Here is a 19,065-nt window from a genome sequence, read left to right on the forward strand (position 1 = left end):
TCTGGGTTGGCGCCCCCCCTTGGGTTGTGCCGTGGCGGAGATCTTTGTGGGCTATACTCAGCCTTGTCTCAGGATGGTAAGTTGGTGGTTGAAGATATCCCTCTAGTGGTGTGGGGGCTGTGCTTTGGCAAAGTGGGTGGGGTTATATCCTTCCTGTTTGGCCCTGTCCGGGGTTGTCCTCGGATGGGGCCACAGTGTCTCCTGACCCCTCCTGTCTCAGCCTCCAGTATTTATGCTGCAGTAGTTTATGTGTCGGGGGGCTGGGGTCAGTTTGTTATATCTGGAGTACTTCTCCTGTCCTATTCGGTGTCCTGTGTGAATCTAAGTGTGCGTTCTCTAATTCTCTCCTTCTCTCTTTCCTTCTCTCTCTCGGAGGACCTGAGCCCTAGGACCATGCCCCAGGACCACCTGACATGATGACTCCTTGCTGTCCCCAGTCCACCTGGCCATGCTGCTGTTCCAGTTTCAACTGACCTGAGCCCTAGGACCATGCCCCAGGACTACCTGACATGATGACTCCTTGCTGTCCCCAGTCCACCTGGCCATGCTGCTGTTCCAGTTTCAACTTCCACCTGACTGTGCTGCTGCTCCAGTTTCAACTGTTCTGCCTTATTATTATTCGACCATGCTGGTCATTTATGAACATTTGAACATCTTGGCCATGTTCTGTTATAATCTCCACCCGGCACAGCCAGAAGAGGACTGGCCACCCCACATAGCCTGGTTCCTCTCTAGGTTTCTTCCTAGGTTTTGGCCTTTCTAGGGAGTTTTTCCTAGCCACCGTGCTTCTACACCTGCATTGCTTGCTGTTTGGGGTTTTAGGCTGGGTTTCTGTACAGCACTTTGAGATATCAGCTGATGTACGAAGGGCTATATAAATAAATTTGATTTGATTTGATTTATAGGGGTAGGGTGGTCTGTATAGGGGGTAGGGTGGTCTGTATAGGGGGTAGGGTGGTGTGACATACGGTTGTACATGGTGATAATGTGAAGGCAGTTGAGGAGCTGCCGCTTGTACTCGTGAATCCTCTTGACGTGGACGTCGAACATGGAGGACAGGTTGATGTTCACCTTGTACTCTTTCTCCAGGTACTGGGAAAACTTCACCTTGTTGTCCTGTGGCACACAAATGCATAGACCACAATGGAAATGATTTGTAAAAGCTTTCTTGATGTTATTCTTGAGTACTTTATATGCAGTATAACTACTTATTGAATTGTGTCTGTAAAATGTGAACGAAAAAATGCCCCCACATGCCTCGTGTACCAAGGAACCAAATGGAATGTTGCAAACAATATTCGTATATATATATATATATATATATAGGGGTCATTTTATGCCAATATTATTGTAAATATGATCTGTTTCATGTTATGAACTGTTGCTAATTAATGAAGTATGTTTCATGTTATGAACTGTTGCTAATTAATGAAGTATGTTTCATGTTATGAACTGTTGCTAATTAAGGGGGAGGTTGATGTGGTTGAAGTCTGACCTGCTTGACATTAGAGACATCTCTAATGAAGGCATCATCATTGACCAGCTCATTGAGCTTCTGTAACTGACTGAGGTCTTTCACATATTCCTCCCCAATGGCCTAGAAACAAAGACAAAGTGCATGAACATATGACAAGGCAAAATTAGAAAGAAAACAGAATAAGATAAAGCAACGGTCAAAGAGAGACAATGGTCAATAAAGACGCCCATTAAACCTCAGCGATTAGCTCAGCCAATCCCGGGTTACAGAGGAGGAGCCAGCGCCTAGGAGTGATGCCATTGGTCTTGTTCTGGAATTTATCAGGTTCTAATTCGCTGAAGTCTCGGAACCTTTCAAAACAAAAAGGAAATATTTTCTAGAATCTAAAAAGAGTTATTGGAGAGAGAGAGAGAGAGAGTGAAGACAGGACCGTGTTCAATCGGGCACACCGTAGAAAAACAGTTCAAATCGCTTTTAAAATGTAAAACAAAAAAACAAGCGTTTCTGATTGGATAATTACAGACAGAACTTCAAAGTCAGTTTCAGTGTTTTCTTCCGTTCTGTGCCTACTGAACACGACCTAGACAAGACCCCATCTTACACGTCATTCTTGATGATGTTGGAGTGTATCTCAGCGACTCCGTTGACGGCGTGAGATCCCACGATGCACAGATGGGCCATGTTGACCCTCTTGCCCCCGTCTTCCTCGATCAGAGACATCCTGCGTATCCTATCCAGGTCTCCTGGAAAGAGAGCTCTAATCCCCTGGAGCAACAGCAGAAACATACAACCAGTCAGCTGGTCCCAATCTGCTCCATATCCCTCCTCAACCCTATATAGTAAATCGGAATAGGCTGGACAAGTACAGTAGAAGCAGGGTACCGCTGTGGTTTCCACCACAACTTCCATATTACACATCTACAAACGTGGACGAATTAGGGCCAAGAGGAGGAGTAGGGAGCTAATTGAGACGTACGGTCGCCTACCCCCAGTGTCTACGCTACGGTAACCTACCCCCAGTATCTACGCTACGGTAACCTACCCCCAGTGTCTACGCTACGGTCGCCTACCCCCAGTGCCTACGCTACGGTCGCCTACCCGGTCGCCATATTACACATCTACAAACGTGGACGAATTAGGGCCAAGAGGAGGAGTAGGGAGCTAATTGAGACGTACGGTCGCCTACCCCCAGTGTCTACGCTACGGTAACCTACCCTCAGTGTCTACGGTAACCTACCCCCAGTGTCTACGGTAACCTACCCCCAGTGTCTACGGTAACCTACCCCCAGTGTCTACGGTAACTTACCCCCAGTGTCTACGGTAACCTACCCCCAGTGTCTACGGTAACCTACCCCCAGTGTCTACGGTAACCTACCCCCAGTGTCTACGGTAACCTACTCCCAGTGTCTACGGTAACCTACCCCCAGTGACTACGCTACGGTCGCCTACCCCCAGTGTCTACGCTACGGTAACCTACCCCCAGTGTCTACGGTAACCTACCCCCAGTGTCTACGGTAACCTACTCCCAGTGTCTACGCTACGGTAACCTACCCCCAGTGTCTACGGTAACCTACCCCCAGTGTCTACGCTACGGTAACCTACCCCCAGTGTCTACGCTACGGTAACCTACCCCCAGTGTCTACGCTACGGTCGCCTACCCCCAGTGTCTACGCTACGGTCGCCTACCCCCAGTGTCTACGCTACGGTAACCTACCCCCAGTGTCTACGCTACGGTAACCTACCCCCAGTGTGTAACCTACCCCCAGTGCTACGCTACGGTCGCCTACCCCCAGTGTCTACGCTACGGTAACCCACCCCCAGTGCCTACGCTACGGTAACCTACCCCCAGTGCCTACGCTACGGTAACCACCCCCAGTACCTACGCTACGGTAACCTACCCCCAGTGCCTACGCTACGGTAACCTACCCCCAGTGCCTACGGTAACCTACCCCCAGTGTCTACGGTAACCTACTCCCAGTGTCTACGGTAACCTACTCCCAGTGTCTACGCTACGGTAACCTACCCCCAGTGTCTACGCTACGGTAACCTACCCCCAGTGCCTACGCTACGGTAACCTACCCCCAGTGTCTACGGTAACCTACCCCCAGTGTCTACGGTAACCTACCCCCAGTGTCTACGGTAACCTACCCCCAGTGTCTACGGTAACCTACCCCCAGTGTCTACGGTAACCTACTCCCAGTGTCTACGGTAACCTACCCCCAGTGTCTACGGTAACCTACTCCCAGTGTCTACGGTAACCTACTCCCAGTGTTTACGGTAACCTACCCCCAGTGTCTACGGTAACCTACCCCCAGTGACTACGCTACGGTCGCCTACCCCCAGTGTCTACGCTACGGTAACCTACCCTCAGTGTCTACGGTAACCTACCCCCAGTGTCTACGCTACGGTAACCTACCCCCAGTGTCTACGGTAACCTACCCCCAGTGTCTACGGTAACCTACCCCCAGTGTCTACGGTAACCTACCCCCAGTGTCTACGGTAACCTACCCCCAGTGTCTACGGTAACCTACCCCCAGTGTCTACGGTAACCTACCCTCAGTGTCTACGGTAACCTACCCCCAGTGTCTACGGTAACCTACCCCCAGTGTCTACGGTAACCTACTCCCAGTGTCTACGCTACGGTAACCTACCCCCAGTGTCTACGGTAACCTACTCCCAGTGTCTACGGTAACCTACCCCCAGTGACTACGCTACGGTCGCCTACCCCCAGTGTCTACGCTACGGTAACCTACCCCCAGTGTCTACGGTAACCTACTCCCAGTGTCTACGGCAACCTACCCCCAGTGTCTACGGCAACCTACCCCCAGTGTCTACGCTACGGTCGCCTACCCCCAGTGTCTACGCTACGGTAACCTACCCCCAGTGCCTACGCTACGGTAACCTACCCCAGTGCCTACGGTAACCTACTCCCAGTGTCTACGGTAACCTACTCCCAGTGTCTACGCTACGGTAACCTACCCCCAGTGTCTACGCTACGGTAACCTACCCCCAGTGTCTACGGTAACCTACCCCCAGTGTCTACGGTAACCTACTCCCAGTGTCTACGCTACGGTAACCTACCCCCAGTGTCTACGCTACGGTCGCCTACCCCCAGTGCCTACGCTACGGTAACCTACCCCCAGTGACTACGCTACGGTCGCCTACCCCCCGTGTCTACGCTACGGTAACCTACCCTCGGGGCCTACGCTACGGTCGCCTACCCCCAGTGTCTACGGTAACCTACCCCCAGTGTCTACGGTAACCTACCCCCAGTGTCTACGGTAACCTACCCCCAGTGTCTACGGTAACCTACCCCCAGTGTCTACGGTAACCTACCCTCAGTGTCTACGGTAACCTACCCCCAGTGTCTACGGTAACCTACCCCCAGTGTCTACGGTAACCTACTCCCAGTGTCTACGGTAACCTACTCCCAGTGTCTACGCTACGGTAACCTACCCCCAGTGTTTACGGTAACCTACTCCCAGTGTCTACGGTAACCTACCCCCAGTGACTACACTACGGTCGCCTACCCCCAGTGTCTACGCTACGGTAACCTACCCCCAGTGTCTACGGTAACCTACCCCCAGTGTCTACGGTAACCTACTCCCAGTGTCTACACTACGGTAACCTACCCCCAGTGTCTACGGTAACCTACCCCCAGTGTCTACGGTAACCTACCCCCAGTGTCTACGGTAACCCCCCTACCTACCCCAGTGTCTACGGTAACCTACCCCCAGTGCCTACGCTACGGTAACCTACCCCCAGTGCCTACGCTACGGTAACCTACCCCCAGTACCTACGCTACGGTAACCTACCCCCAGTGTCGCTACGGTAACCTACCCCAGTGTCTACGCTACGGTAACCTACCCCCAGTGTCTACGGTAACCTACCCCCAGTGTCTACGCTACGGTAACCTACCCCCAGTGTCTACGCTACGGTAACCTACCCCCAGTGTCTACGCTACGGTAACCTGCCCCCAGTGTCTACGCTACGGTAACCTACCCCCAGTGCGCTGCAGTCTACGCTACGGTAACCTACCCCCAGTGTCTACGCTACGGTAACCTACCCCCCAGTGTCTACGCTACGGTAACCTACCCCCCAGTGTCTACGCTACGGTAACCTACCCCCAGTGCTACGCTACGGTCGCCTACCCCCAGTGCTACGGTAACCTACCCCCAGTGCCTACGCTACGGTAACCTACCCCCAACTCACGCTACGGTAACCTACCCCCAGTGCCTACGCCTACCCCCCACGGTAACCTACCCCCAGTGCCTACGGCTACGGTAACCTACCCCCAGTGCCAGTAACCTACCCCCAGTGTCTACGGTAACCTACCCCAGTGTCTACGGTAACCTACCCCCAGTGTCTACGCTACGGTAACCTACCCCCAGTGTCTACCTACGGTAACCTACCCCCAGTGTGTCTACGCTCACGGTAACCTACCCCCAGTGTCTCTACGGTAACCTACCCCCAGTGTCTACGGTAACCTACCCCCAGTGTAACCTACCCCCAGTGTCTACGTAACCTACCCCAGTGGTAACCTACCCCCAGTGTCTACGCACGGTAACCTACCCCCAGTGTCTACGCTACGGTAACCTACCCCCAGTGTCTACGCTACGGTAACCTACCCCCAGTGTCTACGGTAACCTACCCCCAGTGTCTACGCTACGGTCGCCTACCCCCAGTGTCTACGCTACGGTAACCTACCCCCAGTGTCTACGGTAACCTACCCCCAGTGCCCCCACGCTACGGTAACCTACCCCCAGTGTCTACGGTAACCTACCCACAGTGTCTACGGTAACTACCCCAGTGTCTACGGTAACCTACCCCCAGTGTCTCACGGTAACCTACCCCCAGTGTCTACGGTAACCTACCCAGTGTCTACGGTAACCTACCCCAGTGTCTACGCTACGGTAACCTACCCCCAGTGTCTACGGTAACCTACCCCCAGTGTCTACGGTAACCTACCCCAGTGTCTGCACGGTAACCTACTCCCAGTGTCTACGCTACGGTAACCTACCCCCAGTGTCTACGCTACGGTAACCTACCCCCAGTGTCTACGCTACGGTAACCTACCCCCAGTGCCTACGGTAACCTACCCCCAGTGTCTACGCTACGGTCGCCCTACCCCCAGTGTCTACGCTACGGTAACCTACCCCCAGTGTCTACGGTAACCTACTCCCAGTGTCTACGGTAACCTACCCCCAGTGTCTACGGTAACCTACCCCAGTGTCTACGCTACGGTCGCCTACCCCCAGTGTCTACGCTACGGTAACCTACCCCCAGTGTCTACGCTACGGTAACCTACCCCCAGTGCCTACGCTACGGTAACCTACCCCCAGTGACTACGCTACGGTAACCTACCCCCAGTGTCTACGCTACGGTAACCTACCCCCAGTGTAACCTACCCCAGCTCACGGTAACCTACCCCCAGTGTCTACGGTAACCTACCCCCAGTGTCTACGGTAACCTACCCCCAGTGTCTACGCTACGGTAACCTACCCCCAGTGTCTACGCTACGGTAACCTACCCCCAGTGCCTACGCTACGGTAACCTACCCCCAGTGTCTACGGTAACCTACCCCCAGTGTCTACAGTGCACGGTAACCTACCCCCAGTGTCTACGCTACGGTAACCTACCCCCAGTGTCTACGCTACGGTAACCTACCCCCAGTGTCTACGCTACGGTAACCTACCCCCAGTGCCTCTACGGTAACCTACCCCCAGTGTCTACGCTACGGTAACCTACCCCCAGTGTCTACGGTAACCTACCCCCAGTGTCTACGGTAACCTACCCCAGTGTCTACGGTAACCTACCCCCAGTGTCTACGGTAACCTACCCCCAGTGTCTACGGTGGCCTACCCCCAGTGTCCCTACGCTCGGTAACCTACCCCCAGTGTCTACGGTAACCTACCCCCAGTGTCTACGCTACGGTAACCTACCCCCAGTGTCTACGGTAACCTACCCCCAGTGCTCTACGGTAACCTACCCCCAGTGACTACGCTACGGTCGCCTACCCCCAGTGTCTACGCTACGGTAACCTACCCCCAGTGTCTACGGTAACCTACCCCCAGTGTCTACGGTAACCTACCTACCCCCAGTGTCTACGGTAACCTACCCCCAGTGACTCTACGGTAACCTACCCCCAGTGCCTACGCTACGGTAACCTACCCCCAGTGTCTACGGTAACCTACCCCCAGTGCCTACGGTAACCTACCCCCAGTGTGCTACTCGCCTACCCCCAGTGTCTACGCGGTAACCTACCCCCAGTGTCTACGCTACGGTAACCTACCCCAGTGTCTACGCTACGGTAACCTACCCCCAGTGTCTACGCTACGGTCGCCTACCCCCAGTGTCTACGCTACGGTAACCTACCCCCAGTGTCTACGCTACGGTAACCTACCCCCAGTGTCACGCTACGGTAACCTACCCCCCCAGTGCCTACCCCCACGCTACGGCCCGCCCCCTACCCCCAGTGTCTACGGTAACCTACCCCCAGTGCTCTACGGTAACCTACCCCCAGTGTCTACGCTACGGTAACCTACCCCCAGTGTCTACGCTACGGTAACCTACCCCCAGTGTCTACGCTACGGTAACCTACCCCCAGTGTCTACGCTACGGTAACCCACCCCAGTGACTACGCTACGGTACGCCTACCCCCCAGTGCCTACGCTACGGTAACCTACCCCCAGTGTCTACGGTAACCTACCCCCAGTGTCTACGGTAACCTACCCCCAGTGTCTACGGTAACCTACCCCCAGTGTCTACGGTAACCTACCCCCAGTGTCTACGGTAACCTACCCCCAGTGTCTACGGTAACCTACCCCAGTGTCTACGGTAACCTACCCCCAGTGTTCTACGGTAACCTACTCCCAGTGTCTACGGTAACCTACCCCCAGTGACTACGCACGGTAACCTACCCCCAGTGTCTACGGTAACCTACCCCCAGTGTCTACGCTACGGTAACCTACCCCCAGTGTCTACGGTAACCTACCCCCAGTGTCTACGCTACGGTAACCTACCCCCAGTGTCTACGGTAACCTACCCCCAGTGCCTACGCTACGGTAACCTACCCCCAGTGTCTACGCTACGGTAACCTACCCCAGTGTCTACGCTACGGTAACCTACCCCCAGTGTCACGCTACGTGTAACCTACCCCCAGTGTCTACGCTACGGTAACCTACCCCCAGTGTCTACGCTACGGTAACCTACCCCAGTGCCTACGCTACGGTAACCTACCCCCAGTGCCTACGGTAACCTACCCCCAGTGTCTACGGTAACCTACCCCCAGTGTCTCTACGGTAACCTACCCCCAGTGTCTACGCTACGTGTCTCGTAACCTACCCCCAGTGTCTACGGTAACCTACCCCCAGTGTCTACGGTAACCTACCCCCAGTGTCTCTACGGTAACCTACCCCCCACGTAACCTACCCCACGGTAACCTAACCCCCAGTGTCTACGCTACGGTAACCTACCCCCAGTGTCTACGCTACGGTAACCTGCTCCCCCCCAGTGTCTACGCTACGGTCGCCTACCCCCAGTGTCTACGCTACGGTAACCTACCCCCAGTGCGGAACCTACCCCACGCTACGGTAACCTACCCCCAGTGTCTACGGTAACCTACCCCAGTGTCTACGGTAACCTACCCCCAGTGTCTACGGTAACCTACCCCCAGTGTCTACGGTAACCTACCCCCAGTGTAACCTACCCCAGTGCTACGGTAACCTACCCCCAGTGTCTACGCTACGGTAACCTACCCCCAGTGACCTACCCCACGCTACGGTAACCTACTCCCAGTGTCTACGCTACGGTAACCTACCCCCAGTGTCTACGGTAACCTACTCCCAGTGTCTACGGTAACCTACCCCCAGTGTCTACGCTACGGTAACCTACCCCCAGTGTCTACGCTACGGTAACCTACCCCCAGTGTAACCTACGCTACGGTAACCTACCCCCAGTGTCTACGGTAACCTACCCCCAGTGTCTACGTAACCTACGGTCGCCTACCCCCAGTGTCTACGCTACGGTAACCTACCCCCAGTGTCCTAACCTACCCCCAGTGTCTACGGTAACCTACCCCAGTGTAACCTACCCCCAGTGCCTACGGTAACCTACCCCCAGTGTCTACGGTAACCTACCCCCAGTGTCTACGGTAACCTACCCCCAGTGTCTACGCTACGGTAACCTACCCCCAGTGTCTACGCTACGGTAACCTACCCCCAGTGCCTACGCTACGGTAACCTACCCCCAGTGTCTACGGTAACCTACCCCCAGTGTCTACGGTAACCTACCCCCAGTGTCTACCCCCAGTGTCTACGGTAACCTACCCCCCAGTGTCTACGGTAACCTACCCCCAGTGTCTCACGCTACGGTAACCTACCCCCAGTGCCTCACGGTAACCTACCCCCAGTGTCTACGCTACGGTAACCTACCCCCAGTGTCTACGCTACGGTAACCTACCCCCAGTGTCTACGGTAACCTACCCCCAGTGTCTACGGTAACCTACCCCCAGTGTCTCACGGTAACCTACCCCCAGTGTCTACGCTACGGTAACCTACCCCCAGTGCCTACGCTACGGTAACCTACCCCAGTGTCTACGCACGGTAACCTACCCCCAGTGTCTCACGGTAACCTACCCCAGTGTCTCACGGTAACCTACCCCAGTGTCTACGCTACGGTAACCTACCCCCAGTGTCTACGCTACGGTAACCTACCCCCAGTGTACCTACGCTACGGTAACCTACCCCCAGTGTCTACGGTAACCTACCCCCAGTGTCTACGCTACGGGCCTACCCCCAGTGTAACCTACGCTACGGTAACCTACCCCCAGTGTCTACGGTAACCTACCCCCAGTGCTACTCCCAGTGTCTACGGTAACCTACCCCCAGTGTCTACGCTACGGTAACCTACCCCCAGTGTCTCTACGGTAACCTACCCCCAGTGTCTACGCTACGGTAACCTACCCCCAGTGTCTCGGTAACCTACTCCCAGTGTACCCCCAGTGTCCTAACCTACCCCCAGTGTCTACGCTACGGTAACCTACCCCCAGTGCCTACGCTACGGTAACCTACCCCCAGTGCCTCACGGTAACCTACCCCCAGTGTCTACGTAACCTACTCCCAGTGTCTACGGTAACCTACCCCCAGTGTCTACGGTAACCTACCCCAGTGTCTACGCTACGGTAACCTGCCCCCAGTGTCGCCTACAGTGCTACGGTAACCTACCCCCAGTGTCTACGCTACGTACGGTAACGTGTCTCGCCACTACCCCCCCAGTGCCTGCCCCCACGCTACGGTAACCTACTCCCCAGTGACTCTACGGTAACCTACCCCCAGTGTCTCTACGGTAACCTACCCCCAGTGTCTACGGTAACCTACCCCCAGTGTCTACGCTACGGTAACCTACCCCCAGTGTCTACGGTAACCTACCCCCAGTGCCTACGCTACGGTAACCTACCCCCAGTGTCTACGGTAACCGCCCCAGTGTCTACGGTAACCTACCCCCAGTGTCTACGGTAACCTACCCCCAGTGTCTACGGTAACCTACCCCCAGTGTCTACGCACGGTAACCTACCCCCAGTGACTACGCTACGGTAACCTACCCCCAGTGTCTACGGTAACCTACCCCCAGTGTCTACGCTACGGTAACCTACCCCCAGTGTCTACGGTAACCTACCCCCAGTGTCTCTGGTAACCTATCCCCGTGTAACCTACCCCCAGTGTCTACGCTAACCTACCCCCAGTGTCTACGCTACGGTAACCTACCCCCAGTGTCTACGCTACGGTAACCTACCCCCAGTGTCTACGCTACGGTAACCTACCCCCAGTGTCTACGCTACGGTAACCTACCCCCAGTGTCTCTACGTGGTAACTCCCCAGTGTCTACGCTACGGTAACCTACCCCCAGTGTCTACGCTACGGTAACCTACCCCCAGTGTCTACGCTACGGTAACCTACCCCCAGTGCCTACGCTACGGTAACCTACCCCCAGTACCTACGCTACGGTAACCTACCCCCAGTGTCTCCGCTACGGTAACCTACCCCCAGTGTCTCGCTACGGTAACCTACCCCCAGTGTCTACGGTAACCTACCCCAGTGTCTACGGTAACCTACCCCAGTGTCTACGGTAACCTACCCCCAGTGTACGCTACGGTAACCTACCCCCAGTGTCTACGGTAACCTACCCCCAGTGTCTACGCTACGGTAACCTACCCCCAGTGACTACGCTACGGTAACCTACCCCAGTGTCTCTACGGTAACCTACCCCAGTGTCTACGGTAACCTACCCCAGTGTCTACGGTAACCTACCCCCCCCCAGTGTCTACGGTAACCTACCCCCAGTGTCTACGGTAACCTACCCCCAGTGTCTACGGTAACCCCAGTGTACCCCCAGTGTCGGTAACCTACCCCCAGTGTACGCTACGGTAACCTACCCCCAGTGTCTACGGTAACCTACCCCCAGTGTCTACGCTACGGTAACCTACCCCCAGTGCCTACGCTACGGTAACCTACCCCCAGTGTCTACGCTACGGTAACCTACCCCCAGTGCCTACGCTACGGTCGCCTACCCCCAGTGTCTACGCTACGGTAACCTACCCCCAGTGTCTACGGTAACCTACCCCAGTGTGTAACCTACGGCAACCTACCCCCAGTGTCTACGGTAACCTACCCCAGTGTCTACGCTACCCCCGGTCGTAACCTACCCCCAGTGTCTACGCTACGGTAACCTACCCCCAGTGTGCCTACAGTGTCACGGTAACCTACCCCAGTGCCTACGGTAACCTACCCCCAGTGTCTACGGTAACCTACTCCCAGTGTCTACGGTAACCTACTCCCAGTGTCTACGCTACGGTAACCTACCCCCAGTGTCTACGCTACGGTAACCTACCCCCAGTGCCTACGCTACGGTAACCTACCCCCAGTGTCTACGGTAACCTACCCCCAGTGTCTACGGTAACCTACTCCCAGTGTCTACGCTACGGTAACCTACCCCCAGTGACTACGCTACGGTAACCTACCCCCAGTGTCTACGCTACGGTCGCCTACCCCCAGTGCCTACGCTACGGTAACCTACCCCCAGTGACTACGCTACGGTCACCTACCCCCCGTGTCTACGCTACGGTAACCTACCCTCGGGGCCTACGCTACGGTAACCTACCCCCAGTGTCTACGGTAACCTACCCCCAGTGTCTACGGTAACCTACCAGCCTGCCCCAGTGTCTAGTACCCCCAGTGTCTACGGTAACCTACCCCCAGTGTCTACGGTAACCTACCCCCAGTGTCTACCCCCGGTAACCTGCCCCCAGTGTCTACGGTAACCTACCCCCAGTGTCTACGGTAACCTACCCCCAGTGTCTACGGTAACCTACCCCAGTGTCTACGGTAACCTACCCCCAGTGTCTCTACGGTAACCTACCCCCAGTGTCTACGGTAACCTACTCCCAGTGTCTACGGTAACCTACCCCCAGTGTCTACGCTACGGTAACCTACCCCCAGTGTCTACGCTACGGTAACCTACCCCCAGTGTCTACGGTAACCTACCCCCAGTGTCTACGGTAACCTACCCCCAGTGTCTACGCTACGGTAACCTACCCCCAGTGTCTACGGTAACCTACCCCCAGTGTACGCTACGGTAACCTACCCCCAGTGTCTACGGTAACCTACCCCCAGTGTCTACGCTACGGTAACCTACCCCCAGTGTCTACGGTAACCTACCCCAGTGTCACGGTAACCTACCCCCAGTGTCTACGCTACGTGGTAACCTACCCCCAGTGTCTACGCTACGGTAACCTACCCCCAGTGTCTACTAACCTACCCCCAGTGTCTACGGTAACCTACCCCCAGTGTCTACGCTACGGTAACCTACCCCCAGTGTCGCTACGGTAACCTACCCCCAGTGTCTACGCTACGGTAACCTACCCCCAGTGTCTACGCTACGGTAACCTACCCCCAGTGTCTACGCTACGGTAACCTACCCCCAGTGTCTCGGTAACCTACCCCCAGTGTCTACGCTACGGTAACCTACCCCCAGTGTCACGCTACGGTAACCTATCCCCAGTGTCTACGCTACGGTAACCTACCCCCAGTGTCTACGGTCGCCTACCCCCAGTGTCTCTACGGTAACCTACCCCCAGTGTAACCTACCCCCAGTCTACGGTAACCTACCCCAGTGTCTACGCTACGGTAACCTACCCCCAGTGTCTCTACGGTAACCTACCCCCAGTGTCTACGTAACCTACTCCCAGTGCCTACTACCCCCAGTGTACGGTAACCTACCCCAGTGTCTACGCTACGGTAACCTACCCCCAGTGTCTACGCTACGGTAACCTACCCCCAGTGTCTACGCTACGGTAACCTACCCCCAGTGTCTACGCTACGGTAACCTACCCCCAGTGTCTACGCTACGGTAACCTACCCCCAGTGCCTACGCTACGGTAACCTACCCCCAGTGACTACGCCTACGGTCGCCTACGGTAACCTGCCCCCCCCCACGGTAACCTACCCCCAGTGTCTACGGTAACCTACCCCCAGTGTCTACGGTAACCTACCCCCAGTGTCTAACGGTAACCTACCCCCAGTGTCTACGGTAACCTACCCCCAGTGTCTACGGTAAACCCCCAGTGTCTACGGTAACCTACCCCAGTGTCTACGGTAACCTACCCTCAGTGTCTACGGTAACCTACCCCCAGTGTCTCTACGGTAACCTACCCCCAGTGTCTACGGTAACCTACCCCCAGTGTCTACGCTACGGTAACCTACCCCCAGTGCTACGGTAACCTACAGTGTAACCTACTCCCAGTGTCTACGGTAACCTACCCCCAGTGACTACGCTACGGTCGCCTACCCCCAGTGTCTACGCTACGGTAACCTACCCCCAGTGTCTACGGTAACCTACCCCCAGTGTCTACGGTAACCTACTCCCAGTGTCTACACTACGGTAACCTACCCCCAGTGTCTACGGTAACCTACCCCCAGTGCCTACGCTACGGTAACCTACCCCCAGTGTCTACGCTACGGTAACCTACCCCCAGTGTCTACGCTACGGTCGCCTACCCCCAGTGTCTACGGTAACCTACCCCCAGTGTCTACGCTACGGTAACCCCCCCCCAGTGTCTACGCTACGGTAACCTACCCCCAGTGTCTACGCTACGGTAACCTACCCCCAGTGCCCGCCCCCGTGTCTACGGTAACCTACCCCAGTGTACGGTAACCTACCCCCAGTGTCTACGGTAACCTACCCCCAGTGTCTACGCTACGGTAACCTACCCCCAGTGCGCTACGGTAACCTACCCCCAGTGTCTACGGTAACCTACCCCCAGTGACTACCTACCCCAGTGTCTACGGTCGCCTACCCCCAGTGTCTACGCTACGGTAACCTACCCCCAGTGTCTACGTAACCTACCCCTACGGTAACCTACCCCCAGTGTCTACGGTAACCTACCCCAGTGTCTACGGTAACCTACCCCCACGGTAACCTACCCCCAGTGCCTACGCTACGGTAACCTACCCCCAGTGCCTACGCTACGGTAACCTACCCCCAGTGTCTACGCTACGGTAACCTACCCCCAGTGTCTCTACGGTAACCTACCCCCAGTGTCTAACGGTAACCTACCCCCAGTGTACGCTACGGTAACCTACCCCCAGTGTCTACGGTAGCCTACCCCCAGTGTCTACGGTAACCTACCCCCAGTGCCTCTACGGTAACCCACCCCCAGTGTCTACGCTACGGTAACCTACCCCCAGTGCCTACGCTACGGTAACCTACCCCCCCAGTGTCTACGGTAACCTACCCCCAGTGTCTACGGTAACCTACTCCCAGTGTACGGTAACCTACCCCAGTGTCTACGCTACGGTAACCTACCCCCAGTGTCTACGCTACGGTAACCTACCCCCAGTGTCTACACGCTACGGTAACCTACCCCCAGTGCCTACACTACGGTAACCTACCCCAGTGTCTACGGTAACCTACCCCCAGTGTCTACGGTAACCTACCCCAGTGTCTACAGTGCTACGGTAACCTACCCCCAGTGTCTACGTAACCTACCCCCAGTGGTAACCTACCCCCAGTGTCTACGGTAACCTGCCCCCAGTGTCTACGGTAACCTACCCCCAGTGTCTAACCTACCCCCACGGTAACCTGCCCCCAGTGTCTACGCTACGGTAACCTACCCCCAGTGTCTACGGTAACTACCCCCAGTGTCTACGGTAACCTACCCCCAGTGTCTACGGTAACCTACCCCCAGTGTCTACGGTAACCTACCCCCAGTGTCTACGGTAACCTACCCCAGTGTCTACGGTAACCTACCCCCAGTGTCTACGGTAACCTACCCCCAGTGTCTACGGTAACGGTAACCTACCCCCAGTGTCTTACGGTAACCTACCCCCAGTGTCTACGCGGTAACCTACCCCCAGTGTCTCACGGTAACCTACTCCCAGTGTCTACGGTAACCTACCCCAGTGTCTACGCTACGGTAACCTACCCCCAGTGTCTACGGTAACCTACCCCCAGTGTCTACGTGTACGGTAACCTACCCCCAGTGTCTACGGTAACCTACCCCCAGTGTCTACGGTAACCTACCCCCAGTGTCTACACGGTAACCTACCCCCAGTGTCTACGGTAACCTACCCCAGTGTCTACGCGGTAACCTACCCCCAGTGACCTACCCCGCTACGGTAACCTACCCCCAGTGTCCTACGCTACGGTAACCTACCCCAGTGTCTACGCTACAGTGGTAACCTACCCCCAGTGTCTACGGTAACCTACCCCCAGTGTCTACGGTAACCTACCCCCAGTGTCTGGTAACCTACCCCAGTGTCTACGGTAACCTACCCCCAGTGTCTCTACGGTAACCTACCCCCAGTGTCTACGGTAACCTACCCCCAGTGTCTACGGTAACCTACCCCCAGTGTCTCTACGGTAACCTACCCCCAGTGTCTCACGGTGCCTACTCCCAGTGTGTCTCTACGGTAACCTACCCCCAGTGTCTACGGTAACCTACCCCCAGTGTCTACGGTAACCTACCCCCAGTGCCTACGCTACGGTAACCTACCCCCAGTGCCTACGCTACGGTAACCTACCCCAGTGTCTACGCTACGGTAACCTACCCCCAGTGTCTCTACGGTAACCTACCCCCAGTGTCTACGCTACGGTAACCTACCCCCAGTGTCTACGGTAACCTACCCCCGCACGGTAACCTACCCCCCAGTGTCTACGGTAACCTACCCCCAGTGCCTACGCTACGGTAACCTACCCCCAGTGTCTACGCTACGGTAACCTACCCCCAGTGTCTACGGTAACCTACCCCCAGTGTCTCTACGGTAACCTACCCCCAGTGTCTACGGTAACCTACCCCCAGTGGTACCCCCACTGGTAACCTACCCCCAGTGTCTACGGTAACCTACCCCCAGTGTCTACGCTACGGTAACCTACCCCAGTGTTTACGGTAACCTACTCCCCAGTGTCTACGGTAACCTACCCCCAGTGACTACGCTACGGTCGCCTACCCCCAGTGTCTACGCTACGGTCTAACCTACCCCCAGTGTCTACGGTAACCTACCCCCAGTGTCTCTACGGTAACCTACCCCCAGTGTCACTACGGTAGCCTACCCCCAGTGTCTACGGCACGGTAACCTACCCCCAGTGCCTACGCTACGGTAACCTACCCCCAGTGTCTACGCTACGGTAACCTACCCCCAGTGCCTACGCTACGTGTCTACGGTAACCTACCCCCAGTGTCTACGCTACGGTAACCTACCCCCAGTGTCTACGGTAACCTACTCCCAGTGTCTACGGCTAACCTACCCCCAGTGTCTACGGTAGCCTACCCCAGTGTCTACGCTACGGTAACCTACCCCCAGTGTCTACGCTACGGTAACCTACCCCCAGTGCCTCACGCTACGGTAACCTACCCCAGTGCCTACGGTAACCTACCCCAGTGTCTACGGTAACCCCAGTGTCCCAGTGTCCACGTGTAACCTACTCCCACGGTAACCTACCCCCAGTGTCTACGCTACGGTAACCTACCCCCAGTGTCTACGCTACGGTAACCTACCCCCAGTGCCTACGCTACGGTAACCTACCCCCAGTGTCTACACGGTAACCTACCCCCAGTGTCTACGGTAACCTACTCCCAGTGTCTACGCTACGGTAACCTACCCCCAGTGACTACGCTACGGTAACCTACCCCCAGTGTCTACGCTACGTAACCTACCCCCACCGGTAACCTACCCCCAGTGCCTCTACGCTACGGTCTACGGTAACCTACCCCCAGTGACTACGCTACGGTAACCTACCCCCAGTGTCTCACGCACGGTAACCTACCCCCAGTACCCCCACGCTACCCCCAGTGGTAACCTACCCCCAGTGTCTACGGTAACCTACGGTAGCCTACCCCCAGTGTCTACGGTAACCTAACCTACCCCAGTGTCTACGGTAACCTACCCCCAGTGTCTACGGTAACCTACCCCCAGTGTCTACGGTAACCTACCCCCAGTGTCTACGGTAACCTACCCCCAGTGTCTACGGTAACCTACCCCCAGTGTCTACGGTAACCTACCCCCAGTGTCTACGGTAACCTACCCTACCCCAGTGTCTACGGTAACCTACCCCAGTGTCCCAGTGTCTACGGTAACCTACTCCCAGTGTCTACGCTACGGTAACCTACCCCCAGTGTTTACGGTAACCTACTCCCAGTGTCTACGGTAACCTACCCCCAGTGACTACGCTACGGTCGCCTACCCCCAGTGTCTACGCTACGGTAACCTACCCCCAGTGTCTACGGTAACCTACCCCCAGTGTCTACGGTAACCTACTCCCAGTGTCTACACTACGGTAACCTACCCCCAGTGTCTACGGTAACCTACCCCCAGTGCCTACGCTACGGTAACCTACCCCCAGTGTCTACGCTACGGTAACCTACCCCCAGTGTCTACGCTACGGTCGCCTACCCCCAGTGTCTACGCTACGGTAACCTACCCCCAGTGTCTACGCTACGGTAACCTATCCCCAGTGTCTACGCTACGGTAACCTACCCCCAGTGTCTAAGCTACGGTCGCCTACCCCCAGTGTCTACGCTACGGTAACCTACCCCCAGTGCCTACGCTACGGTAACCTACCCCCAGTACCTACGCTACGGTAACCTACCCCCAGTGCCTACGCTACGGTAACCTACCCCCAGTGCCTACGGTAACCTACCCCCAGTGTCTACGGTAACCTACTCCCAGTGTCTACGGTAACCTACTCCCAGTGTCTACGCTACGGTAACCTACCCCCAGTGTCTACGCTACGGTAACCTACCCCCAGTGTCTACGCTACGGTAACCTACCCCCAGTGCCTACACTACGGTAACCTACCCCCAGTGTCTACGGTAACCTACCCCCAGTGTCTACGTAACCTACCCCCAGTGTCTACGGTAACCTACCCCCAGTATCTACGGGTACCCCCAACCTACCCCCAGTGTCTACGGTAACCTACCCCCAGTGTCTACGGTAACCTACCCCCAGTGTCTACGGTAACCTACCCCCAGTGTCTACGGTAACCTACCCCCAGTGACTACGCTACGGTCGCCTACCCCCAGTGTGCGCTACGCT

At 56.1% G+C, this 19,065-nt stretch overlaps 1 protein-coding gene across 1 annotated transcript in view; it reads right to left on the bottom strand.

Moving 5' to 3' along the window:
• The window catches only part of pygl (phosphorylase, glycogen, liver), a 69,189-nt gene that overhangs the window by 18,502 nt on the left and 31,622 nt on the right, over positions 1 to 19,065 (bottom strand). The window contains exons 11-14 of the mRNA XM_065004385.1: positions 2,079 to 2,242; positions 1,713 to 1,827; positions 1,496 to 1,597; positions 969 to 1,116 (exon numbers count right to left, since the gene is read on the bottom strand). Coding sequence (XP_064860457.1) covers positions 969 to 1,116; positions 1,496 to 1,597; positions 1,713 to 1,827; positions 2,079 to 2,242 — 529 coding nt within the window. The remainder of the gene's footprint in view (positions 1 to 968; positions 1,117 to 1,495; positions 1,598 to 1,712; positions 1,828 to 2,078; positions 2,243 to 19,065) is intronic.

Source organism: Oncorhynchus nerka, linkage group LG18 (genome assembly GCF_034236695.1).
Source record: "Oncorhynchus nerka isolate Pitt River linkage group LG18, Oner_Uvic_2.0, whole genome shotgun sequence".
NCBI classification, from domain to species: Eukaryota; Metazoa; Chordata; class Actinopteri; order Salmoniformes; family Salmonidae; genus Oncorhynchus; species Oncorhynchus nerka.